This window comes from Pangasianodon hypophthalmus, chromosome 3 (genome assembly GCF_027358585.1).
Source record: "Pangasianodon hypophthalmus isolate fPanHyp1 chromosome 3, fPanHyp1.pri, whole genome shotgun sequence".
Classification (NCBI taxonomy): Eukaryota; Metazoa; Chordata; class Actinopteri; order Siluriformes; family Pangasiidae; genus Pangasianodon; species Pangasianodon hypophthalmus.
The window spans coordinates 387,410-411,666 of NC_069712.1; the positions used below are offsets into that span (position 1 = coordinate 387,410).

Here is a 24,257-nt window from a genome sequence, read left to right on the forward strand (position 1 = left end):
AATGGAGAATCAACAACTACAATAGAGTCAACCACAGCTACAACTGTACCACCAACTACAACACAAACACCTGAATTGATAACTAGTACCGTACACACAACATATCCAATAACAACATCAGGACCAACAACCACAGAAACACCTGAATCTACATCTACTCTAGCTACAACCACTACAAATAAAGACTCAACAACGACATTAGAGACAACCACAGCTACAACTGTACCACCAACTACAACACAAACACCTGAATTGATAACTAGTACTGTACAGACAACATATCCAACAACAACATCAGGACCAACAACATCAGGACCAACAACCACAGAAACACCTGAATCTACATCTACTCTAGCTACAACCACTACAAAAGAAGAATCAACAACTACAGTAGAGACAACCACAGCTACGACTGCACCATCAACTACATCAAAAAAACCAGAATTGAGTACTAGCATTGCATCCACAACACAGCCAACAACAATCTCCGGACCAACAACCACAGAAACACCTGAATCTACATCTACTCTAGCTTCAACCACTACAAATAAAGACTCAACAACTACAGTAGAGACAACCACAGCTACAACTGTACCACCAACTACAACACAAACACCTGAATTGATAACTAGTACCGTATACACAACATATCCAACAACAACCTCAGGACCAACAACCACAGAAACACCTGAATCTACATCTACTCTAGCTCGAACCACAACAAATGGAGAATCAACAACTACAATAGAGTCAACCACAGCTACAACTGTACCACCAACTACAACAGAAACACCTGAATTGATAACTAGTACCGTACACACAACATATCCAATAACAACATCAGGACCAACAACCACAGAAACACCTGAATCTACATCTACTCTAGCTACAACCACTACAAATAAAGACTCAACAACGACAGTAGAGACAACCACAGCTACAACTGTACCACCAACTACAACACAAACACCTGAATTGATAACTAGTACTGTACACACAACATATCCAACAACAACATCAGGACCAACAACATCAGGACCAACAACCACAGAAACACCTGAATCTACATCTACTCTAGCTCCAACCACTACAAATGGAGAATCAACAACTACAGTAGAGACAACCACAGCTACGACTGCACCATCAACTACATCGCCAAAACCAGAATTGAGTACTAGCATTGCATCCACAACACAGCCAACAACAATCTCCGGACCAACAACCACAGAAACACCTGAATTTACATCTACTCTAGCTTCAACCACTACAAATAAAGACTCAACAACTACTGTAGAGACAACCACAGCTACAACTGTACCACCAACTACAACACAAACACCTGAATTGATAACTAGTACCGTACACACAACATATCCAACAACAACATCAGGACCAACAACCACAGAAACACCTCAATCTACATCTACTCTAGCTCCAACCACTACAAATGGAGAATTAACAACTACAATAGAGTCAACCACAGCTATGACTGCACCATCAACTACATCACAAAAATCAGAATTGAGTACTAGCATTGCATCCACAACACAGCCAACAACAACCTCAGGACCAACAACCACAGAAACACCTGTATTTACATCTGCTCTAGCTCCAACCACTACAAATGGAGAATCAACAACTACAATAGAGTCAACCACAGCTACGACTGCACCATCAACTACATCACCAAAACCAGAAATGAGTACTAGCATTGCATCCACAACACAGCCAACAACAACCTCAGGACGAACAACCACAGAAACATCTGAATTTACATCTACTCTAGCTTTAACCACTACAAATAAAGACTCAACCACTACAGTAGAGACAACCACAGCTACAACTGTACTATCAACTACATCACCAAAACCAGAATTGAGTACTAGCATTGCATCCACAACACAGCCAACGACAATCTCAGGACCAACAACCACAGAAACACCTGAATTTACATCTACTCCAGCTCAAACCACTACAAATGGAGAATCAACAACTACAGTAGAGACAACCACAGCTACAACTGTACCACCAACTACAACACAAACACCTGAATTGATAACTAGTACCGTACACACAACATATCCAACAACAACCTCAGGACCAACAACAACAGAAACCCCAGAATATACATCTATTCTAGCTCCAACCACTACAAATAAAGACTCAACAACTACAGTAGAGACAACCACAGCTACAACTGTACCACCAACTACAACACAAACACCTGAATTGATAACTAGTACAATACACACAACATATCCAACAACAACTTCAGGACCAACAACCACAGAAACACCTGAATCTACATCTACTCTAGCTCCAACCTCTACAAATGGAGAATTAACAACTACAATAGAGTCAACCACAGCTACGACTGCACCATCAACTACATCACAAAAACCAGAATTGAGTAGTAGCATTGCATCCACAAGACAGCCAACAACAACCTCAGGACCAACAACCACAGAAACACCTGTATTTACATCTGCTCTAGCTCCAACCACTACAAATGGAGAATCAACAACTACAATAGAGTCAACCACAGCTACGACTGCACCATCAGCTACATCACCAAAACCAGAAATGAATACTGGCATTGCATCCACAACACAGCCAACAACAACATCAGGACCAACAACCACAGAAACACCTGAATTTACATCTACTCTAGCTCCAACCACTACAAATAAAGACTCAACAACTACAGAAGAGACAATGACAGCTACAACTGTACTATCAACTACATCACAAAAACCAGAATTGAGTACTAGCATTGCATCCACAACACAGCCAACAACAACCTCAGGACCAACAACCACAGAAACACCTGAATTTACATCTACTCTAGCTTCAACCACTACAAATAAAGACTCAACAACTACAGTAGAGACAACCACAGCTACAACTGTACCACCAACTACAACACAAACACCTGAATTAATAACTAGTACCGTACACACAACATATTCAACAACAACCTCAGGACCAACAACCACAGAAACACCTGAATCTACATCTACTCTAGCTCCAACCACAACAACTGGAGAATCAACAACTACAATAGAGTCAACCACAGCTACGACTGCACCATCAACTACATCACCAAAACCAGAATTGAGTAGTAGCATTGCATCCACAACACAGCCAACAACAACCTCAGGACCAACAACCACAGACACACCTGAATTTACATCTACTCTAGCTCCAACCACTACAAAAAAAGACTCAACCACTACAGTAGAGACAACCACAGCTAAAACTGTACCACCAACTACAACACAAACACCTGAATTGATAACTAGTACCGTACACACAACATATCCAACAACAACATCAGGACCAACAACCACAGAAACATCTGAATTTACATCTACTCTAGCTCCAACCACTACAAATGGAGAATTAACAACTACAATAGAGTCAACCACAGCTACGACTGCACCATCAACTACATCACCAAAACCAGAATTGAGTACTAGCATTGCACCCACAACACAGCCAACAACAACATCAGGACCAACAACCACAGAAACACCTGAAATTACATCTACTCTAGCTCCAACCACTACAAATGGAGAATCAACAACTACAATAGAGTCAACCACAGCTACGACTGCACCATCAACTACATCACCAAAACCAGAAATGAGTACTAGCATTGCATCCACAACACAGCCAACAACAACCTCAGGACCAACAACCACAGAAACATCTGAATTTACATCTACTCTAGCTTTAACCACTACAAATAAAGACTCAACAACTACAGTTGAGACAACCACAGCTACGACTGCACCATCAACTACATCACCAAAACCAGAATTGAGTACTAGCATTGCATCCACAACACAGCCAACGACAATCTCAGGACCAACAACCACAGAAACACCTGAATTTACATCTACTCTAGCTCAAACCACTACAAATAAAGACTCAACAACTACAGTAGAGACAACCACAGCTACAACTGTACCACCAACTACAACACAAACACCTGAATTAATAACTAGTACTGTACACACAACATATCCAACAACAACATCAGGACCAACAACCACAGAAACAACTGAATCTACATCTACTCTAGCTCCAACCACTACAAATGGAGAATCAACAACTACAATAGAGTCAACCACAGCTACGACTGCACCATCAACTACATCACAAAAATCAGAAGTGAGTACTAGCATTGCATCCACAACACAGCCAACAACAATCTACAGACCAACAACCACAGAAACACCTGAATTTACATCTACTCTAGCTCCAACCACTACAAATAAAGACTCAACAACTACAGTAGAGACAACCACAGCTACAACTGTACTATCAACTACATCACAAAAACCAGAATTGAGGACTAGCATTGCATCCACAACACAGCCAACAACAACCTCAGGACCAACAACATCAGAAACACCTGAATTTACATCTACTCTAGCTTCAACCACTACAAATAAAGACTCAACAACTACAGTAGAGACAACCACAGCTACAACTGTACCACCACCTACAACACAAACACCTGAATTGATAACTAGCATTGCATCCACAACACAGCCAACAACAACCTCAGGACCAACAACCACAGAAACACCTGAATTTACATCTACTCTAGCTTCAACCACTACAAATAAAGACTCAACAACTACAGTAGAGACAACCACAGCTACAACTGTACTGTCAACTACATCACCAAAGTCAAAATTCAGTTCTAGCACTGTACCCACGCCACCTGAATCTACATCTACTCTAGCTCCAACTACTACAAATAAAGACTCAACAACTACAGTAGAGACAACCACAGCTACAACTGTACCACAAACAACAACACAAACACCTCAATTGATAACTAGTACCGTACACATAACATATCCAACAACAACCTCAGGACCAACAACAACAGAAACACCTGAATCTACATCTACTCTAGCTCCAACCACTACAAATGGAAAATCAACAACTACAATAAAGTCAACCACAGCTACGACTGCACCATCAACTACATCACCAAAACCAGAACTGAGTACTAGCATTGCATCCACAACACAGCCTTCAACAACCTCAGGACCAACAACAACAGAAACTCCTAAATCTACATCTACTCTAGCTCCAACCACTACAAACAAAGACTCAACAACTACACTAGAGACAACCACAGCTACAACTGTACTATCAACTACATCACCAAAACCAGAATTGAGTACTAGCATTGCATCCACAACACAGCCAACAACAACCTCCAGACCAACAACCACAAAAACACCTGAATCTACATCTACTCTAGCTCCAACCACTACAAATAAAGACTCAACAACTACACTAGAGACAACCACAGCTACAATTGTACCACCAACTACAACACAAACACCAGAATTGATTACTAGTACCATACATACAAAATATCCAACAACAACATCAGAACCAACAATCACAGAAACACCTGAATCTACATCTACTCTAGCTCCAACCACAACAAATGGAGAATTAACAACTACAATAGAGTCAACCACAGCTACATCTGTACCACGAACTACATCACCAAAGTCAGATGTGAGTTCTAGCACTGTACCCACTACACCTGAATCTACATCTACTCTAGCTCCAACCACTACAAATAAAGACTCAACAACTACAGTAGAGACAACCACAGCTACAACTGTACCACCAACTACAACACAAACACATGAATTGAGTAGTGGCATTGCATCCACAACACAGCGAACAACAATCTCAGGACCTACAACCACAGAAACACCTGAATTTACATCTACTCTAGCTTCAACCACTACAAATAAAGACTCAACAACGACAGTAGAGACAACCACAGCTACAACTGTACCACCAACTACAACACAAACACCTGAATTGATAACTAGCATTGCATCCACAACAAAGCAAACAACAACCTCAGGACCAACAACCACAGAAACACATGAATCTACATCTACTCTAGCTCCAACCACAACAAATGGAGAATTAACAACTACAATAGAGTCAACCACAGCTACGACTGCACCATCAACTACATCACCAAAACCAGAATTGAGTACTAGCATTGCACCCACAACACAGCCAACAACAACCTCAGGACCAACAACAACAGAAACACCTGAATTTACATCTACTCTAGCTCCAACCACTACAAATAAAGACTCAACAACTACAGTAGAGACAACCACAGCTACAACTGTACCACCAACTACAACACAAACACCTGAATTGATAACTAGTACCGTACACACAACATATCCAACAACAACAGGACCAACAACTACAGAAACACCTGAACCTACATCTACTCTAGCTCAAACCTCTAAAAATGAAGAATCAACAACTACAATAGAGTCAACCACAGCTACGACTGCACCATCAACTACACCACCAAAACCAGAAATGAGTACTAGCATTGCATCCACAACACAGCTAACAACAACCTCAGGACCAACAACCACAGAAACACCTGAATTTACATCTACTCTGGCTTCAACCACTACAAATGAAGAATCAACAACTACAATAGAGTCAACCACAGCTACGACTGCACCATCAACTACATCACCAAAACCAGAAATGAGTACTAGCATTGCATCCACAACACAGCCAACAACAACATCAGGACCAACAACAACAGAAACTCCTAAATCTACATCTACTCTAGCTCCAACCACTACAAATAAAGACTCAACAACTACAGTAGAGACAACCACAGCTACAACTGTACTGTCAACTACATCACCAAAGTCAGAATTCAGTTCTAGCACTGTACCCACGACACCTGAATCTACATCTACTCTAGCTCCAACCACTACAAATAAAGACTCAATAACTACAGTAGAGACAACGACAGCTACAACTGTACCACCAACTACAACACAAACACCTGAATTGATAACTAGTACCGTAGACATAACATATCCAACAACAACATCAGGACCAACAACCACAGAAACACCTGAATCTACATCTACTCTAGCTCCAACCACAACAAATGGAGAATTAACAACTACAATAGAGTCAACCACAGCTACGACTGCACCATCAACTACATCACCAAAACCAGAATTGAGTACAAGCATTGCACCCACAACACAGCCAACAACAACCTCAGGACCAACAACAACAGAAACACCTGAATTTACATCTACTCTAGCTCCAACCACTACAAATAAAGACTCAACAACTACAGTAGAGACAACCACAGCTACAACTGTATCACCAACTACATCACGAAAACCAGAAATTAGTACTAGCATTGCATCCACAACACAGCCAACAACAACCTCAGGACCAACAACCACAGAAACACCTGAATTTACATCTACTCTAGCTCCAACCACTACAAATGAAGAATCAACAACTACAGTAGAGTCAACCACAGCTACGACTGCACCAACAACTACATCACCAAAACCAGAATTGAGTACTAGCATTGCATCCACAACACAGCCAACAACAACCTCAGGGCCAACAACCACAGAAACACCTGAATTTACATCTACTCTAGCTCCAACCACTACAAATAAAGACTCAACAACTACAGTAGAGACAACCACAGCTACAACTGTACCACCAACTACAAGACAAACACCTGAATTGATAACTACTACCGTACACACAACATATCCAACAACAACATCAGGACCAACAACCACAGAAACACCTGAATCTACATCTACTCTAGCTCGAACCACAACAAATGGAGAATTAACAACTACAATAGAGTCAACCACAGCTACGACTGCACCATCAACTACATCACCAAAACCAGAATTGAGTACTAGCATTGCACCCACAACACAGCCAACAACAACCTCAGGACCAACACCAACAGAAACACCTGAATTTACATCTACTCTAGCTCCAACCACTACAAATAAAGACTCAACAAGTACAGTAGAGACAACCACAGCTACAACTGTACTGTCAACTACATCACCAAAGTCAGAATTCAGTTCTAGCACTGTACCCACGACACCTGAATCTACATCTACTCTAGCTCCAACCACTACAAATAAAGACTCAACAACTACAGTAGAGACAACGACAGCTACAACTGTACCACCAACTACAACACAAACACCTGAATTGATAACTAGTACCGTACACATAACATATCCAACAACAACCTCAGGACCAACAACAACAGAAACACCTGAATCTACATCTACTCTAGCTCCAACCACTACAAATGGAAAATCAACAACTACAATAGAGTCAACCACAGCTACGACTGCACCATCAACTACATCACCAAGACCAGAATTGAGTACTAGCATTGCATCCACAACACAGCCTTCAACAACCTCAGGACCAACAACCACAAAAACACCTGAATTTACATCTACTCTAGCTCCAACCACTACAAATGGAGAATCAACAACTACAATAAAGTCAACCACAGCTACGACTGCACCATCAACTACATTACAAAAACCAGAAATGAGTACTAGCATTGCATCCACAACACAGCCAACAACAACCTCAGGACCAACAATCACAGAAACACCTGAATTTACATCTACTCTAGCTCAAACCACTAAAAATAAAGACTCAACAACTACAGTAGAGACAACCACAGCTACAACTGTACCACCAACTACATCACCAAAGTCAGAATTGAGTTCTAGCACTGTACCCACGACACCTGAATCTACATCTACTCTAGCTCCAACCACTACAAATGGAAAATCAACAACTACAGTAGAGTCAACCACAGCTACGACTGCACCATCAACTACATCACCAAAACCAGAAATGAGTACTAGCATTGCATCCACAACACAGCCAACAACAACCTCAGGACCAACAATCACAGAAACACCTGAATTTACATCTACTCTAGCTCCAACCACTACAAATAAAGACTCAACAACTACAGTAGAGACAACCACAGCTACAACTGTACTGTCAACTACATCAAAAAAGGCAGAATTCAGTTCTAGCACTGTACCCACGACCCCTGAATCTACATCTACTCTAGCTCAAACCACTACAAATAAAGACTCAACAACTACAGTAGAGACAACCACAGCTACAACTGTACCACCAACTACAACACAAACACCTGAATTGATAACTAGTTCCGTACACATAACATATCCAACAACAACATCAGGACCAACAACAACAGAAACACCTGAATTTACATCTACTCTAGCTCCAACCACTACAAATGGAAAATCAACAACTACAATAGAGTCAACCACAGCTACGACTGCACCATCAACTACATCACCAAAATCAGAAATTATTACTAGCATTGCATCCACAACACAGCCAACAACAACCTCAGGACCAACAATCACAGAAACACCTGAATTGATAACTAGTACCGTACACATAACATATCCAACAACAACATCAGGACCAACAACCACAGAAACACCTCAATCTACATCTACTCTAGCTCCAACCACTACAAATGGAGAATCAACAACTACAATAGAGTCAACCACAGCTACGACTGCACCATCAACTACATCACCAAAACCAGAAATTAGTACTAGCATTGCATCGACAACACAGCCAACAACAACCTCAGGACCAACAATCACAGAAACACCTGAATTTACATCTACTCTAGCTCCAACCACTACAAATGGAAAATCAACAACTACAATAGAGTCAACCACAGCTACGACTGCACCATCAACTACATCACCAAAATCAGAAATTATTACTAGCATTGCATCCACAACACAGCCAACAACAACCTCAGGACCAACAATCACAGAAACACCTGAATTGATAACTAGTACCGTACACATAACATATCCAACAACAACATCAGGACCAACAACCACAGAAACACCTCAATCTACATCTACTCTAGCTACAACCACTACAAATAAAGACTCAACAACTAGAGTAGAGACAACCACAGTTACAACTGTACCACCAACTACATCACCAAAGTCAGAATTCAGTTCTAGCGCTGTACCCACAACACCTGAATCTACATCTACTCTAGCTCCAACCACTACAAATAAAGACTCAACAACTACAATAGAGTCAACCACAGCTACGACTGCACCATCAACTACATCACCAAAACCAGAAATGAGTACTAGCACTGCATCCACAATACAGCCAACAACAACCTCAGGACCAACAATCACAGAAACCCCTGAATTTACATCTACTCTAGCTCCAACCACTACAAATAAAGACTCAACAACTACAGTAGAGACAACCACAGCTACAACTGTACTATCAACTACATCACCAAAACCAGAATTGAGTACTAGCATTGCATCCACAACACAGCCTTCAACAACCTCAGGACCAACAACCTCAAAAACACCTGAATCTACATCTACTCTAGCTCCAACCACTACAAATGGAGAATCAACAACTACAATAGAGTCAACCACAGCTACGACTGCACCATCAACTACATCACCAAAGGCAGAATTGAGTTCTAGCACTGTACCCACTACACCTGAATCTACATCTACTCTAGCTCCAACCACTACAAATAAAGACTCAACAACTACAGTAGAGACAACCACAGCTACAACTGTACCACCAACTACAACACAAACACCTGAATTGAGTAGTGGCATTGCATCCACAACACAGCCAACAACAACCTCAGGACCAACAACCACAGAAACACCTGAATCTACATCTACTCTAGCTCCAACCACTACAAATAAAGACGCAACAACTACAGTAGAGACAACCACAGCTACAACTGTACCACCAACTACATCACCAAAGTCAGAATTGAGTTCTAGCACTGTACCCACGACACCTGAATCTACATCTACTCTAGCTCCAACCACTACAAATAAAGACTCAACAACTACAATAGAGTCAACCACAGCTACGACTGCACCATCAACTACATCACCAAAACCAGAAATGAGTACTAGCATTGCATCCACAATACAGCCAACAACAACCTCAGGACCAACAACCACAAAAACACCTGAATTTACATCTACTCTAGCTCCAACCACTACAAATAAAGACGCAACAACTACAGTAGAGACAACCACAGCTACAACTGTACCACCAACTACAACACAAACACCTGAATTGATAACTAGTACCGTACACATAACATATCCAACAACAACATCAGGACCAACAACAACAGAAACACCTGAATTTACATCTACTCTAGCTCCAACCACTACAAATGGAAAATCAACAACTACAATAGAGTCAACCACAGCTACGACTGCACCATCAACTACATCACCAAAACCAGAATTGAGTACTAGCATTGCATCCACAACACAGCCTTCAACAACCTCAGGACCAACAACCACAAAAACACCTGAATCTACATCTACCCTAGCTCCAACCACTACAAATGGAGAATCAACAACTACAATAGAGTCAACCACAGCTACGACTGCACCATCAACTACATCACCAAAACCAGAAATGAGTACTAGCATTGCATCCACAACACAGCCAACAACAACCTCAGGACCAACAATCACAGAAACACCTGAATTTACATCTACTCTAGCTCCAACCACTACAAATAAAGACTCAACAACTACAGTAGAGACAACCACAGCTACAACTGTACCACCAACTACATCACCAAAGTCAGAATTGAGTTCTAGCACTGTACCCACGACACCTGAATCTACATCTACTCTAGCTCCAACCACTACAAATAAAGACTCAACAACTACAATAGAGTCAACCACAGCTACAACTGTACTATCAACTACTTCACCAAAACCAGAATTGAGTACTAGCATTGCATCCACAACACAGCCTTCAACAACCTCAGGACCAACAACCACAAAAACACCTGAATCTACATCTACTCTAGCTCCAACCACTACAAATGGAGAATCAACAACTACAATAGATTCAACCACAGCTACGACTGCACCATCAACTACATCACCAAAGTCAGAATTGAGTTCTAACACTGTACCCACGACACCTGAATCTACATCTACTCTAGCTCCAACCACTACAAATAAAGACTCAACAACTACAGTAGAGACAACCACAGCTACAACTGTACTGTCAACTACATCACTAAAGTCAGAATTGAGTTCTAGCACTGTACCCACGACACCTGAATCTACATCTACTCTAGCTCCAACCACTACAAATAAAGACTCAACAACTACAGTAGAGACAACCACAGCTACAACTGTACCACCAACTACAACACAAACACCTCAATTGATAACTAGTACCGTACACATAACATATCCAACAACAACCTCAGGACCAACAATCACAGAAACACCTGAATTTACATCTACTCTAGCTCCAACCACTACAAATGGAAAATCAACAACTACAATAGAGTCAACCACAGCTACGACTGCACCATCAACTACATCACCAAAACCAGAATTGAGTACTAGCATTGCATCCACAACACAGCCTTCAACAACCTCAGGACCAACAACCACAAAAACACCTGAATCTACATCTACTCTAGCTCCAACCACTACAAATGGAGAATCAACAACTACAATAGAGTCAACCACAGCTACGACTGCACCATTAACATCATCACTAAAACCAGAACTGAGTACTAGCATTGCATCCACAACACAGCCAACAACAACCTCAGGACCAACAATCACAGAAACACCTGAATTGATAACTAGTACCGTACACACAACATATCCAACAACAACATCAGGACCAACAACCACAGAAACACCTGAATCTACATCTACTCTAGCTCCAACCACTACAAATGGAGAATCAACAACTACAATAGAGTCAACCACAGCTACGACTGCACCATCAACTACATCACCAAAACCAGAAATGAGTACTAGCATTGCATCCACAACACAGCCAACAACAACCTCAGGACCAACAATCACAGAAACACCTGAATTTACATCTACTCTAGCTCCAACCACTACAAATAAAGACTCAACAACTACAGTAGAGACAACCACAGCTACAACTGTACTGTCAACTACATCACCAAAGTCAGAATTCAGTTCTAGCACTGTACCTACGACACCTGAATCTACATCTACTCTAGCTCCAACCACTACAAATAAAGACTCAACAACTACAGTAGAGACAACCACAGCTACAACTGTACCACCAACTACAACACAAACACCTGAATTGATAACTAGTACCGTACACATAACATATCCAACAACAACATCAGGACCAACAACAACAGAAACACCTGAATCTACATCTACTCTAGCTCCAACCACTACAAATGGAAAATCAACAACTACAATAGAGTCAACCACAGCTACGACTGCACCATCAACTACATCACCAAAACCAGAATTGAGTACTAGCATTGCATCCACAACACAGCCTTCAACAAACTCAGGACCAACAACCACAGAAACACCTGAATTTACATCTACTCTAGCTCCAACCACTACAAATAAAGACACAACATCTACAGTAGAGACAACCACAGCTACAACTGTACCATCAACTACAACACAACCTGAATTAACCTCTAACACTGTATACATAACAAACGGTAAAACAATCACAACACAAGCAACAACAATAACAAATGAATCTACATATAGTCTAGGTCCAACCACCTCAAGCGAGGAATTAACAACTCCAGAAAAAACAATGACAGATATAACTGCACTAACAACTATTGCACAACCAACAGAACTAACCACCACTGCTGTGACCAGAATACAGGCTACAACAACTGCAACACCAAGAACAGAACAAAAAATCTCATCACCAACTACAAGTGAGGAACCATCTTCAACTCTAACCACTAGAAATGCAGCTCTAACCGCAGCTTCATCCCCACCTGCAACTCAATATATCAAAGAAATAAGCACTACAAACCCAGCAGTATCAAATGCAAAATCTACCATAAAAGCGGCGATAATGTATGTTGCATTCGTATATGACAAAATTATTAAATAATTCATGGGGGATTCTGATTGGGGATAATTCATAATTCTTTTTTTTCCCTTCAGAAGTGGATCAGCTATGGTTCAGACCAGGATGGTCTTCAGTTCCTCCTCTCCTGTTCCCACTGAGAGTTTGGTCCTCAGTGCAATTCGGTCTCTTCTGAGTGCTCGACTCACAAACCTCACTGACTCTGTAAAAGTGCTGAACTTCACCTATGAGAGTATGTTTTCTTTACTAATAACACAATTACATACTTTACAAATTATGGTCTCATCAATGTGAATTATTTATCAGCCGTTCTAAAGCACAATTTATTTGTTCCACAGAAATTTCAGACACCTCCTATGCAGTCAACTTCACATTCAACATCAGTAACATCAGCATGCCAGAGAACCCTGAGCTCAGGAATGACACCTACAAGCAAGTGAAGAGCATCATCAACAACGCTGTGAGTGTACAAGGCCATGTGCATAACACCGCTCTAACTTATTCAGAGATGGGCTCATTACATTTGCAGTGTTGAATAAAAAACACTTGCAAAAATCAAAAATATTCCAAAAGTCATCACAGTAAATACAGGACTATCTGAGGCGGCGCAGACTCACAGTGCAGTAATCAGGCAAAGGTCAAAACACTAGAAAGCAGATGCAGACAAAACAGCAGAGCAGAATAAAAAACAGTAATTAAATATGGGACTGCAATGGGCCGACTGAAAAGGGTCAATAATGCACTATGACAAATAGCGGCGCGACGGCAACGACAGACGTCAAATATGCTCCATAAATTAGGACATAAATGAAGGCATTTACCACCAGGTGTGCAATGCAGCTCATATTATAGGATTAGCCTGACCTCATGTGGTCAGTGGGAGAAGTACAGGTAGTGGCTGTTGCTTTCCTGTGTTCAAAATTTATTGTAGTACAACCTGTCTTTAAAAATGTGGTGTATTTCCAAAGCCCAAAATTAATCTAACATTTATACCTTAAATTCATTCTAAAAATCTACTTTAAAATACAACACGATGTCTATATTCTTCAATAGAAAACTTATAAAATAATTTTCAACTGTAACAGGAGAAAGTTTAGACAAACTGTACAACGAATTGTTCCTACATCTCACATAAAACCTGATTATCTTCCCATCTGCAGCTAAACACTCTTCTAAATGAAGCCGGTGCAGAACCATTTGAACCTCAGAGCTCTTTCTTCATGTAAGTTCACAGCAGTATCATCTCTCCTCGGAAATGACGGTCTGTAATTCTTATGGTAAAGTAAATTGTATTGTGAGATTTGTACTTCCTTCTACTGATAACAGGAGTTCAGAAAACCAGGTTAATGGTGACATGGAGTACCACTTCCAAGATGGAGACACTAAAACACCAGCAGCCTTCCTCAATAGGCTCATGATACAGAATGGTATGCCATTAAAAATATCTTGTATCACACCTGTTATCATATTTTCAGTTGCCAGTCCTAGCAGGTTTTATGGACTGTGCCTGTTACAAAATTGTTTCTCTTTCAGTGTCGTCTACAACGGCTTCTCCAGCAACTACAAGACATGTCGCTTTGACGTCAGTAGCAGCTCCATCAATAGTGTATGTTCATATCCAACATGTGCATGAAATTCAAAATTCAATTTTTATCCTGATTCTGAGAAAATAACAGCCAGAATAATTGGTCTTTTCAGATCTGGTTCAGCTGTGGTTCAGACCAGGATGGTCTTCAGTTCCTCCTCTCCTGTTCCCACTGAGAGTTTGGTCCTCAGTGCAATTCGGTCTCTTCTGAGTGCTCGACTCACAAACCTCACTGACTCTGTAAAAGTGCTGAACTTCACCTATGAGAGTATGTTTTCTTTACTAATAACACAATTACATACTTTACAAATTATGGTCTCATCAATGTGAATTATTTATCAGCCGTTCTAAAGCACAATTTATTTGTTCCACAGAAATTTCAGACACCTCCTATGCAGTCAACTTCACATTCAACATCAGTAACATCAGCATGCCAGAGAACCCTGAGCTCAGGAATGACACCTACAAGCAAGTGAAGAGCATCATCAACAACGCTGTGAGTGTACAAGGCCATGTGCATAACACCGCTCTAACTTATTCAGAGATGGGCTCATTACATTTGCAGTGTTGAATAAAAAAACACTTGCAAAAATCAAAAATATTCCAAAAGTCATCACAGTAAATACAGGACTATCTGAGGCAGCGCAGACTCTCAGTGCAGTAATCAGGCAAAGGTCAAAACACTAGAAAGCAGATGCAGACAAAACAGCAGAGCAGAATAAAAAACAGTAATTAAATATGGGACTGCAATGGGCCGACTGAAAAGGGTCAATAATGCACTATGACAAATAGCGGCGCGACGGCAACGACAGACGTCAAATATGCTCCATAAATTAGGACATAAATGAAGGCATTTACCACCAGGTGTGCAATGCAGCTCATATTATAGGATTAGCCTGACCTCATGTGGTCAGTGGGAGAAGTACAGGTAGTGGCTGTTGCTTTCCTGTGTTCAAAATTTATTGTAGTACAACCTGTCTTTAAAAATGTGGTGTATTTCCAAAGCCCAAAATTAATCTAACATTTATACCTTAAATTCATTCTAAAAATCTACTTTAAAATACAACACGATGTCTATATTCTTCAATAGAAAACTTATAAAATAATTTTCAACTGTAACAGGAGAAAGTTTAGACAAACTGTACAACGAATTGTTCCTACATCTCACATAAAACCTGATTATCTTCCCATCTGCAGCTAAACACTCTTCTAAATGAAGCCGGTGCAGAACCATTTGAACCTCAGAGCTCTTTCTTCATGTAAGTTCACAGCAGTATCATCTCTCCTCGGAAATGACGGTCTGTAATTCTTATGGTAAAGTAAATTGTATTGTGAGATTTGTACTTCCTTCTACTGATAACAGGAGTTCAGAAAACCAGGTTAATGGTGACATGGAGTACCACTTCCAAGATGGAGACACTAAAACACCAGCAGCCTTCCTCAATAGGCTCATGATACAGAATGGTATGCCATTAAAAATATCTTGTATCACACCTGTTATCATATTTTCAGTTGCCAGTCCTAGCAGGTTTTATGGACTGTGCCTGTTACAAAATTGTTTCTCTTTCAGTGTCGTCTACAACGGCTTCTCCAGCAACTACAAGACATGTCGCTTTGACGTCAGTAGCAGCTCCATCAATAGTGTATGTTCATATCCAACATGTGCATGAAATTCAAAATTCAATTTTTATCCTGATTCTGAGAAAATAACAGCCAGAATAATTGGTCTTTTCAGATCTGGTTCAGCTGTGGTTCAGACCAGGATGGTCTTCAGTTCCTCCTCTCCTGTTCCCACTGAGAGTTTGGTCCTCAGTGCAATTCGGTCTCTTCTGAGTGCTCGACTCACAAACCTCACTGACTCTGTAAAAGTGCTGAACTTCACCTATGAGAGTATGTTTTCTTTACTAATAACACAATTACATACTTTACAAATTATGGTCTCATCAATGTGAATTATTTATCAGCCGTTCTAAAGCACAATTTATTTGTTCCACAGAAATTTCAGACACCTCCTATGCAGTCAACTTCACATTCAACATCAGTAACATCAGCATGCCAGAGAACCCTGAGCTCAGGAACGACACCTACAAGCAAGTGAAGAGCATCATCAACAACGCTGTGAGTGTACAAGGCCATGTGCATAACACCGCTCTAACTTATTCAGAGATGGGCTCATTACATTTGCAGTGTTGAATAAAAAAACACTTGCAAAAATCAAAAATATTCCAAAAGTCATCACAGTAAATACAGGACTATCTGAGGCAGCGCAGACTCTCAGTGCAGTAATCAGGCAAAGGTCAAAACACTAGAAAGCAGATGCAGACAAAACAGCAGAGCAGAATAAAAAACAGTAATTAAATATGGGACTGCAATGGGCCGACTGAAAAGGGTCAATAATGCACTATGACAAATAGCGGCGCGACGGCAACGACAGACGTCAAATATGCTCCATAAATTAGGACATAAATGAAGGCATTTACCACCAGGTGTGCAATGCAGCTCATATTATAGGATTAGCCTGACCTCATGTGGTCAGTGGGAGAAGTACAGGTAGTGGCTGTTGCTTTCCTGTGTTCAAAATTTATTGTAGTACAACCTGTCTTTAAAAATGTGGTGTATTTCCAAAGCCCAAAATTAATCTAACATTTATACCTTAAATTCATTCTAAAAATCTACTTTAAAATACAACACGATGTCTATATTCTTCAATAGAAAACTTATAAAATAATTTTCAACTGTAACAGGAGAAAGTTTAGACAAACTGTACAACGAATTGTTCCTACATCTCACATAAAACCTGATTATCTTCCCATCTGCAGCTAAACACTCTTCTAAATGAAGCCGGTGCAGAACCATTTGAACCTCAGAGCTCTTTCTTCATGTAAGTTCACAGCAGTATCATCTCTCCTCGGAAATGACGGTCTGTAATTCTTATGGTAAAGTAAATTGTATTGTGAGATTTGTACTTCCTTCTACTGATAACAGGAGTTCAGAAAACCAGGTTAATGGTGACATGGAGTACCACTTCCAAGATGGAGACACTAAAACACCAGCAGCCTTCCTCAATAGGCTCATGATACAGAATGGTATGCCATTAAAAATATCTTGTATCACACCTGTTATCATATTTTCAGTTGCCAGTCCTAGCAGGTTTTATGGACTGTGCCTGTTACAAAATTGTTTCTCTTTCAGTGTCGTCTACAACGGCTTCTCCAGCAACTACAAGACATGTCGCTTTGACGTCAGTAGCAGCTCCATCAATAGTGTATGTTCATATCCAACATGTGCATGAAATTCAAAATTCAATTTTTATCCTGATTCTGAGAAAATAACAGCCAGAATAATTGGTCTTTTCAGATCTGGTTCAGCTGTGGTTCAGACCAGGATGGTCTTCAGTTCCTCCTCTCCTGTTCCCACTGAGAGTTTGGTCCTCAGTGCAATTCGGTCTCTTCTGAGTGCTCGACTCACAAACCTCACTGACTCTGTAAAAGTGCTGAACTTCACCTATGAGAGTATGTTTTCTTTACTAATAACACAATTACATACTTTACAAATTATGGTCTCATCAATGTGAATTATTTATCAGCCGTTCTAAAGCACAATTTATTTGTTCCACAGAAATTTCAGACACCTCCTATGCAGTCAACTTCACATTCAACATCAGTAACATCAGCATGCCAGAGAACCCTGAGCTCAGGAATGACACCTACAAGCAAGTGAAGAGCATCATCAACAACGCTGTGAGTGTACAAGGCCATGTGCATAACACCGCTCTAACTTATTCAGAGATGGGCTCATTACATTTGCAGTGTTGAATAAAAAAACACTTGCAAAAATCAAAAATATTCCAAAAGTCATCACAGTAAATACAGGACTATCTGAGGCAGCGCAGACTCTCAGTGCAGTAATCAGGCAAAGGTCAAAACACTAGAAAGCAGATGCAGACAAAACAGCAGAGCAGAATAAAAAACAGTAATTAAATATGGGACTGCAATGGGCCGACTGAAAAGGGTCAATAATGCACTATGACAAATAGCGGCGCGACGGCAACGACAGACGTCAAATATGCTCCATAAATTAGGACATAAATGAAGGCATTTACCACCAGGTGTGCAATGCAGCTCATATTATAGGATTAGCCTGACCTCATGTGGTCAGTGGGAGAAGTACAGGTAGTGGCTGTTGCTTTCCTGTGTTCAAAATTTATTGTAGTACAACCTGTCTTTAAAAATGTGGTGTATTTCCAAAGCCCAAAATTAATCTAACATTTATACCTTAAATTCATTCTAAAAATCTACTTTAAAATACAACACGATGTCTATATTCTTCAATAGAAAACTTATAAAATAATTTTCAACTGTAACAGGAGAAAGTTTAGACAAACTGTACAACGAATTGTTCCTACATCTCACATAAAACCTGATTATCTTCCCATCTGCAGCTAAACACTCTTCTAAATGAAGCCGGTGCAGAACCATTTGAACCTCAGAGCTCTTTCTTCATGTAAGTTCACAGCAGTATCATCTCTCCTCGGAAATGACGGTCTGTAATTCTTATGGTAAAGTAAATTGTATTGTGAGATTTGTACTTCCTTCTACTGATAACAGGAGTTCAGAAAACCAGGTTAATGGTGACATGGAGTACCACTTCCAAGATGGAGACACTAAAACACCAGCAGCCTTCCTCAATAGGCTCATGATACAGAATGGTATGCCATTAAAAATATCTTGTATCACACCTGTTATCATATTTTCAGTTGCCAGTCCTAGCAGGTTTTATGGACTGTGCCTGTTACAAAATTGTTTCTCTTTCAGTGTCGTCTACAACGGCTTCTCCAGCAACTACAAGACATGTCGCTTTGACGTCAGTAGCAGCTCCATCAATAGTGTATGTTCATATCCAACATGTGCATGAAATTCAAAATTCAATTTTTATCCTGATTCTGAGAAAATAACAGCCAGAATAATTGGTCTTTTCAGATCTGGTTCAGCTGTGGTTCAGACCAGGATGGTCTTCAGTTCCTCCTCTCCTGTTCCCACTGAGAGTTTGGTCCTCAGTGCAATTCGGTCTCTTCTGAGTGCTCGACTCACAAACCTCACTGACTCTGTAAAAGTGCTGAACTTCACCTATGAGAGTATGTTTTCTTTACTAATAACACAATTACATACTTTACAAATTATGGTCTCATCAATGTGAATTATTTATCAGCCGTTCTAAAGCACAATTTATTTGTTCCACAGAAATTTCAGACACCTCCTATGCAGTCAACTTCACATTCAACATCAGTAACATCAGCATGCCAGAGAACCCTGAGCTCAGGAACGACACCTACAAGCAAGTGAAGAGCATCATCAACAACGCTGTGAGTGTACAAGGCCATGTGCATAACACCGCTCTAACTTATTCAGAGATGGGCTCATTACATTTGCAGTGTTGAATAAAAAAACACTTGCAAAAATCAAAAATATTCCAAAAGTCATCACAGTAAATACAGGACTATCTGAGGCAGCGCAGACTCTCAGTGCAGTAATCAGGCAAAGGTCAAAACACTAGAAAGCAGATGCAGACAAAACAGCAGAGCAGAATAAAAAACAGTAATTAAATATGGGACTGCAATGGGCCGACTGAAAAGGGTCAATAATGCACTATGACAAATAGCGGCGCGACGGCAACGACAGACGTCAAATATGCTCCATAAATTAGGACATAAATGAAGGCATTTACCACCAGGTGTGCAATGCAGCTCATATTATAGGATTAGCCTGACCTCATGTGGTCAGTGGGAGAAGTACAGGTAGTGGCTGTTGCTTTCCTGTGTTCAAAATTTATTGTAGTACAACCTGTCTTTAAAAATGTGGTGTATTTCCAAAGCCCAAAATTAATCTAACATTTATACCTTGAATTCATTCTAAAAATCTACTTTAAAATACAACACGATGTCTATATTCTTCAATAGAAAACTTATAAAATAATTTTCAACTGTAACAGGAGAAAGTTTAGACAAACTGTACAACGAATTGTTCCTACATCTCACATAAAACCTGATTATCTTCCCATCTGCAGCTAAACACTCTTCTAAATGAAGCCGGTGCAGAACCATTTGAACCTCAGAGCTCTTTCTTCATGTAAGTTCACAGCAGTATCATCTCTCCTCGGAAATGACGGTCTGTAATTCTTATGGTAAAGTAAATTGTATTGTGAGATTTGTACTTCCTTCTACTGATAACAGGAGTTCAGAAAACCAGGTTAATGGTGACATGGAGTACCACTTCCAAGATGGAGACACTAAAACACCAGCAGCCTTCCTCAATAGGCTCATGATACAGAATGGTATGCCATTAAAAATATCTTGTATCACACCTGTTATCATATTTTCAGTTGCCAGTCCTAGCAGGTTTTATGGACTGTGCCTGTTACAAAATTGTTTCTCTTTCAGTGTCGTCTACAACGGCTTCTCCAGCAACTACAAGACATGTCGCTTTGACGTCAGTAGCAGCTCCATCAATAGTGTATGTTCATATCCAACATGTGCATGAAATTCAAAATTCAATTTTTATCCTGATTCTGAGAAAATAACAGCCAGAATAATTGGTCTTTTCAGATCTGGTTCAGCTGTGGTTCAGACCAGGATGGTCTTCAGTTCCTCCTCTCCTGTTCCCACTGAGAGTTTGGTCCTCAGTGCAATTCGGTCTCTTCTGAGTGCTCGACTCACAAACCTCACTGACTCTGTAAAAGTGCTGAACTTCACCTATGAGAGTATGTTTTCTTTACTAATAACACAATTACATACTTTACAAATTATGGTCTCATCAATGTGAATTATTTATCAGCCGTTCTAAAGCACAATTTATTTGTTCCACAGAAATTTCAGACACCTCCTATGCAGTCAACTTCACATTCAACATCAGTAACATCAGCATGCCAGAGAACCCTGAGCTCAGGAATGACACCTACAAGCAAGTGAAGAGCATCATCAACAACGCTGTGAGTGTACAAGGCCATGTGCATAACACCGCTCTAACTTATTCAGAGATGGGCTCATTACATTTGCAGTGTTGAATAAAAAAACACTTGCAAAAATCAAAAATATTCCAAAAGTCATCACAGTAAATACAGGACTATCTGAGGCAGCGCAGACTCTCAGTGCAGTAATCAGGCAAAGGTCAAAACACTAGAAAGCAGATGCAGACAAAACAGCAGAGCAGAATAAAAAACAGTAATTAAATATGGGACTGCAATGGGCCGACTGAAAAGGGTCAATAATGCACTATGACAAATAGCGGCGCGACGGCAACGACAGACGTCAAATATGCTCCATAAATTAGGACATAAATGAAGGCATTTACCACCAGGTGTGCAATGCAGCTCATATTATAGGATTAGCCTGACCTCATGTGGTCAGTGGGAGAAGTACAGGTAGTGGCTGTTGCTTTCCTGTGTTCAAAATTTATTGTAGTACAACCTGTCTTTAAAAATGTGGTGTATTTCCAAAGCCCAAAATTAATCTAACATTTATACCTTGAATTCATTCTAAAAATCTACTTTAAAATACAACACGATGTCTATATTCTTCAATAGAAAACTTATAAAATAATTTTCAACTGTAACAGGAGAAAGTTTAGACAAACTGTACAACGAATTGTTCCTACATCTCACATAAAACCTGATTATCTTCCCATCTGCAGCTAAACACTCTTCTAAATGAAGCCGGTGCAGAACCATTTGAACCTCAGAGCTCTTTCTTCATGTAAGTTCACAGCAGTATCATCTCTCCTCGGAAATGACGGTCTGTAATTCTTATGGTAAAGTAAATTGTATTGTGAGATTTGTACTTCCTTCTACTGATAACAGGAGTTCAGAAAACCAGGTTAATGGTGACATGGAGTACCACTTCCAAGATGGAGACACTAAAACACCAGCAGCCTTCCTCAATAGGCTCATGATACAGAATGGTATGCCATTAAAAATATCTTGTATCACACCTGTTATCATATTTTCAGTTGCCAGTCCTAGCAGGTTTTATGGACTGTGCCTGTTACAAAATTGTTTCTCTTTCAGTGTCGTCTACAACGGCTTCTCCAGCAACTACAAGACATGTCGCTTTGACGTCAGTAGCAGCTCCATCAATAGTGTATGTTCATATCCAACATGTGCATGAAATTCAAAATTCAATTTTTATCCTGATTCTGAGAAAATAACAGCCAGAATAATTGGTCTTTTCAGATCTGGTTCAGCTGTGGTTCAGACCAGGATGGTCTTCAGTTCCTCCTCTCCTGTTCCCACTGAGAGTTTGGTCCTCAGTGCAATTCGGTCTCTTCTGAGTGCTCGACTCACAAACCTCACTGACTCTGTAAAAGTGCTGAACTTCACCTATGAGAGTATGTTTTCTTTACTAATAACACAATTACATACTTTACAAATTATGGTCTCATCAATGTGAATTATTTATCAGCCGTTCTAAAGCACAATTTATTTGTTCCACAGAAATTTCAGACACCTCCTATGCAGTCAACTTCACATTCAACATCAGTAACATCAGCATGCCAGAGAACCCTGAGCTCAGGAATGACACCTACAAGCAAGTGAAGAGCATCATCAACAACGCTGTGAGTGTACAAGGCCATGTGCATAACACCGCTCTAACTTATTCAGAGATGGGCTCATTACATTTGCAGTGTTGAATAAAAAAACACTTGCAAAAATCAAAAATATTCCAAAAGTCATCACAGTAAATACAGGACTATCTGAGGCAGCGCAGACTCTCAGTGCAGTAATCAGGCAAAGGTCAAAACACTAGAAAGCAGATGCAGACAAA

The 24,257-nt window shown here is 40.2% G+C and overlaps 1 protein-coding gene and 6 long non-coding RNA genes across 7 annotated transcripts; all 7 read left to right on the forward strand.

Annotated features, from left to right (window-relative positions):
• Nucleotides 1-7,553: 7,553 nt before the first annotated feature.
• On the forward strand, nt 7,554-11,726 carry LOC128318000 (mucin-5AC-like). Its single transcript, XM_053232336.1, has 2 exons — nt 7,554-10,937; nt 11,714-11,726. Exons 1-2 carry the CDS (start codon nt 8,443-8,445, stop codon nt 11,724-11,726), a joined length of 2,508 nt encoding a protein of 835 aa, XP_053088311.1. The 5' UTR covers nt 7,554-8,442.
• A 3,310-nt stretch (nt 11,727-15,036) lies between these two features.
• Nucleotides 15,037-15,704, forward strand: LOC117596913 (uncharacterized). The gene is made up of 3 exons (XR_008301488.1): nt 15,037-15,079; nt 15,184-15,463; nt 15,556-15,704. It is a non-coding gene; the product is annotated as an uncharacterized LOC117596913 (long non-coding RNA).
• A 954-nt stretch (nt 15,705-16,658) lies between these two features.
• Nucleotides 16,659-17,326, forward strand: LOC128318043 (uncharacterized). The gene is made up of 3 exons (XR_008301483.1): nt 16,659-16,701; nt 16,806-17,085; nt 17,178-17,326. It is a non-coding gene; the product is annotated as an uncharacterized LOC128318043 (long non-coding RNA).
• Nucleotides 17,327-18,280: 954 nt separating this feature from the next.
• On the forward strand, nt 18,281-18,948 carry LOC128318044 (uncharacterized). The gene is made up of 3 exons (XR_008301484.1): nt 18,281-18,323; nt 18,428-18,707; nt 18,800-18,948. It is a non-coding gene; the product is annotated as an uncharacterized LOC128318044 (long non-coding RNA).
• A 954-nt stretch (nt 18,949-19,902) lies between these two features.
• On the forward strand, nt 19,903-20,570 carry LOC128318045 (uncharacterized). The gene is made up of 3 exons (XR_008301485.1): nt 19,903-19,945; nt 20,050-20,329; nt 20,422-20,570. It is a non-coding gene; the product is annotated as an uncharacterized LOC128318045 (long non-coding RNA).
• Nucleotides 20,571-21,524: 954 nt separating this feature from the next.
• LOC128318046 (uncharacterized) lies at nt 21,525-22,192 on the forward strand. Its single transcript, XR_008301486.1, has 3 exons — nt 21,525-21,567; nt 21,672-21,951; nt 22,044-22,192. It is a non-coding gene; the product is annotated as an uncharacterized LOC128318046 (long non-coding RNA).
• Nucleotides 22,193-23,146: 954 nt separating this feature from the next.
• On the forward strand, nt 23,147-23,871 carry LOC128318041 (uncharacterized). The gene is made up of 3 exons (XR_008301481.1): nt 23,147-23,189; nt 23,294-23,573; nt 23,666-23,871. It is a non-coding gene; the product is annotated as an uncharacterized LOC128318041 (long non-coding RNA).
• The last annotated feature ends 386 nt before the right edge of the window (nt 23,872-24,257 follow it).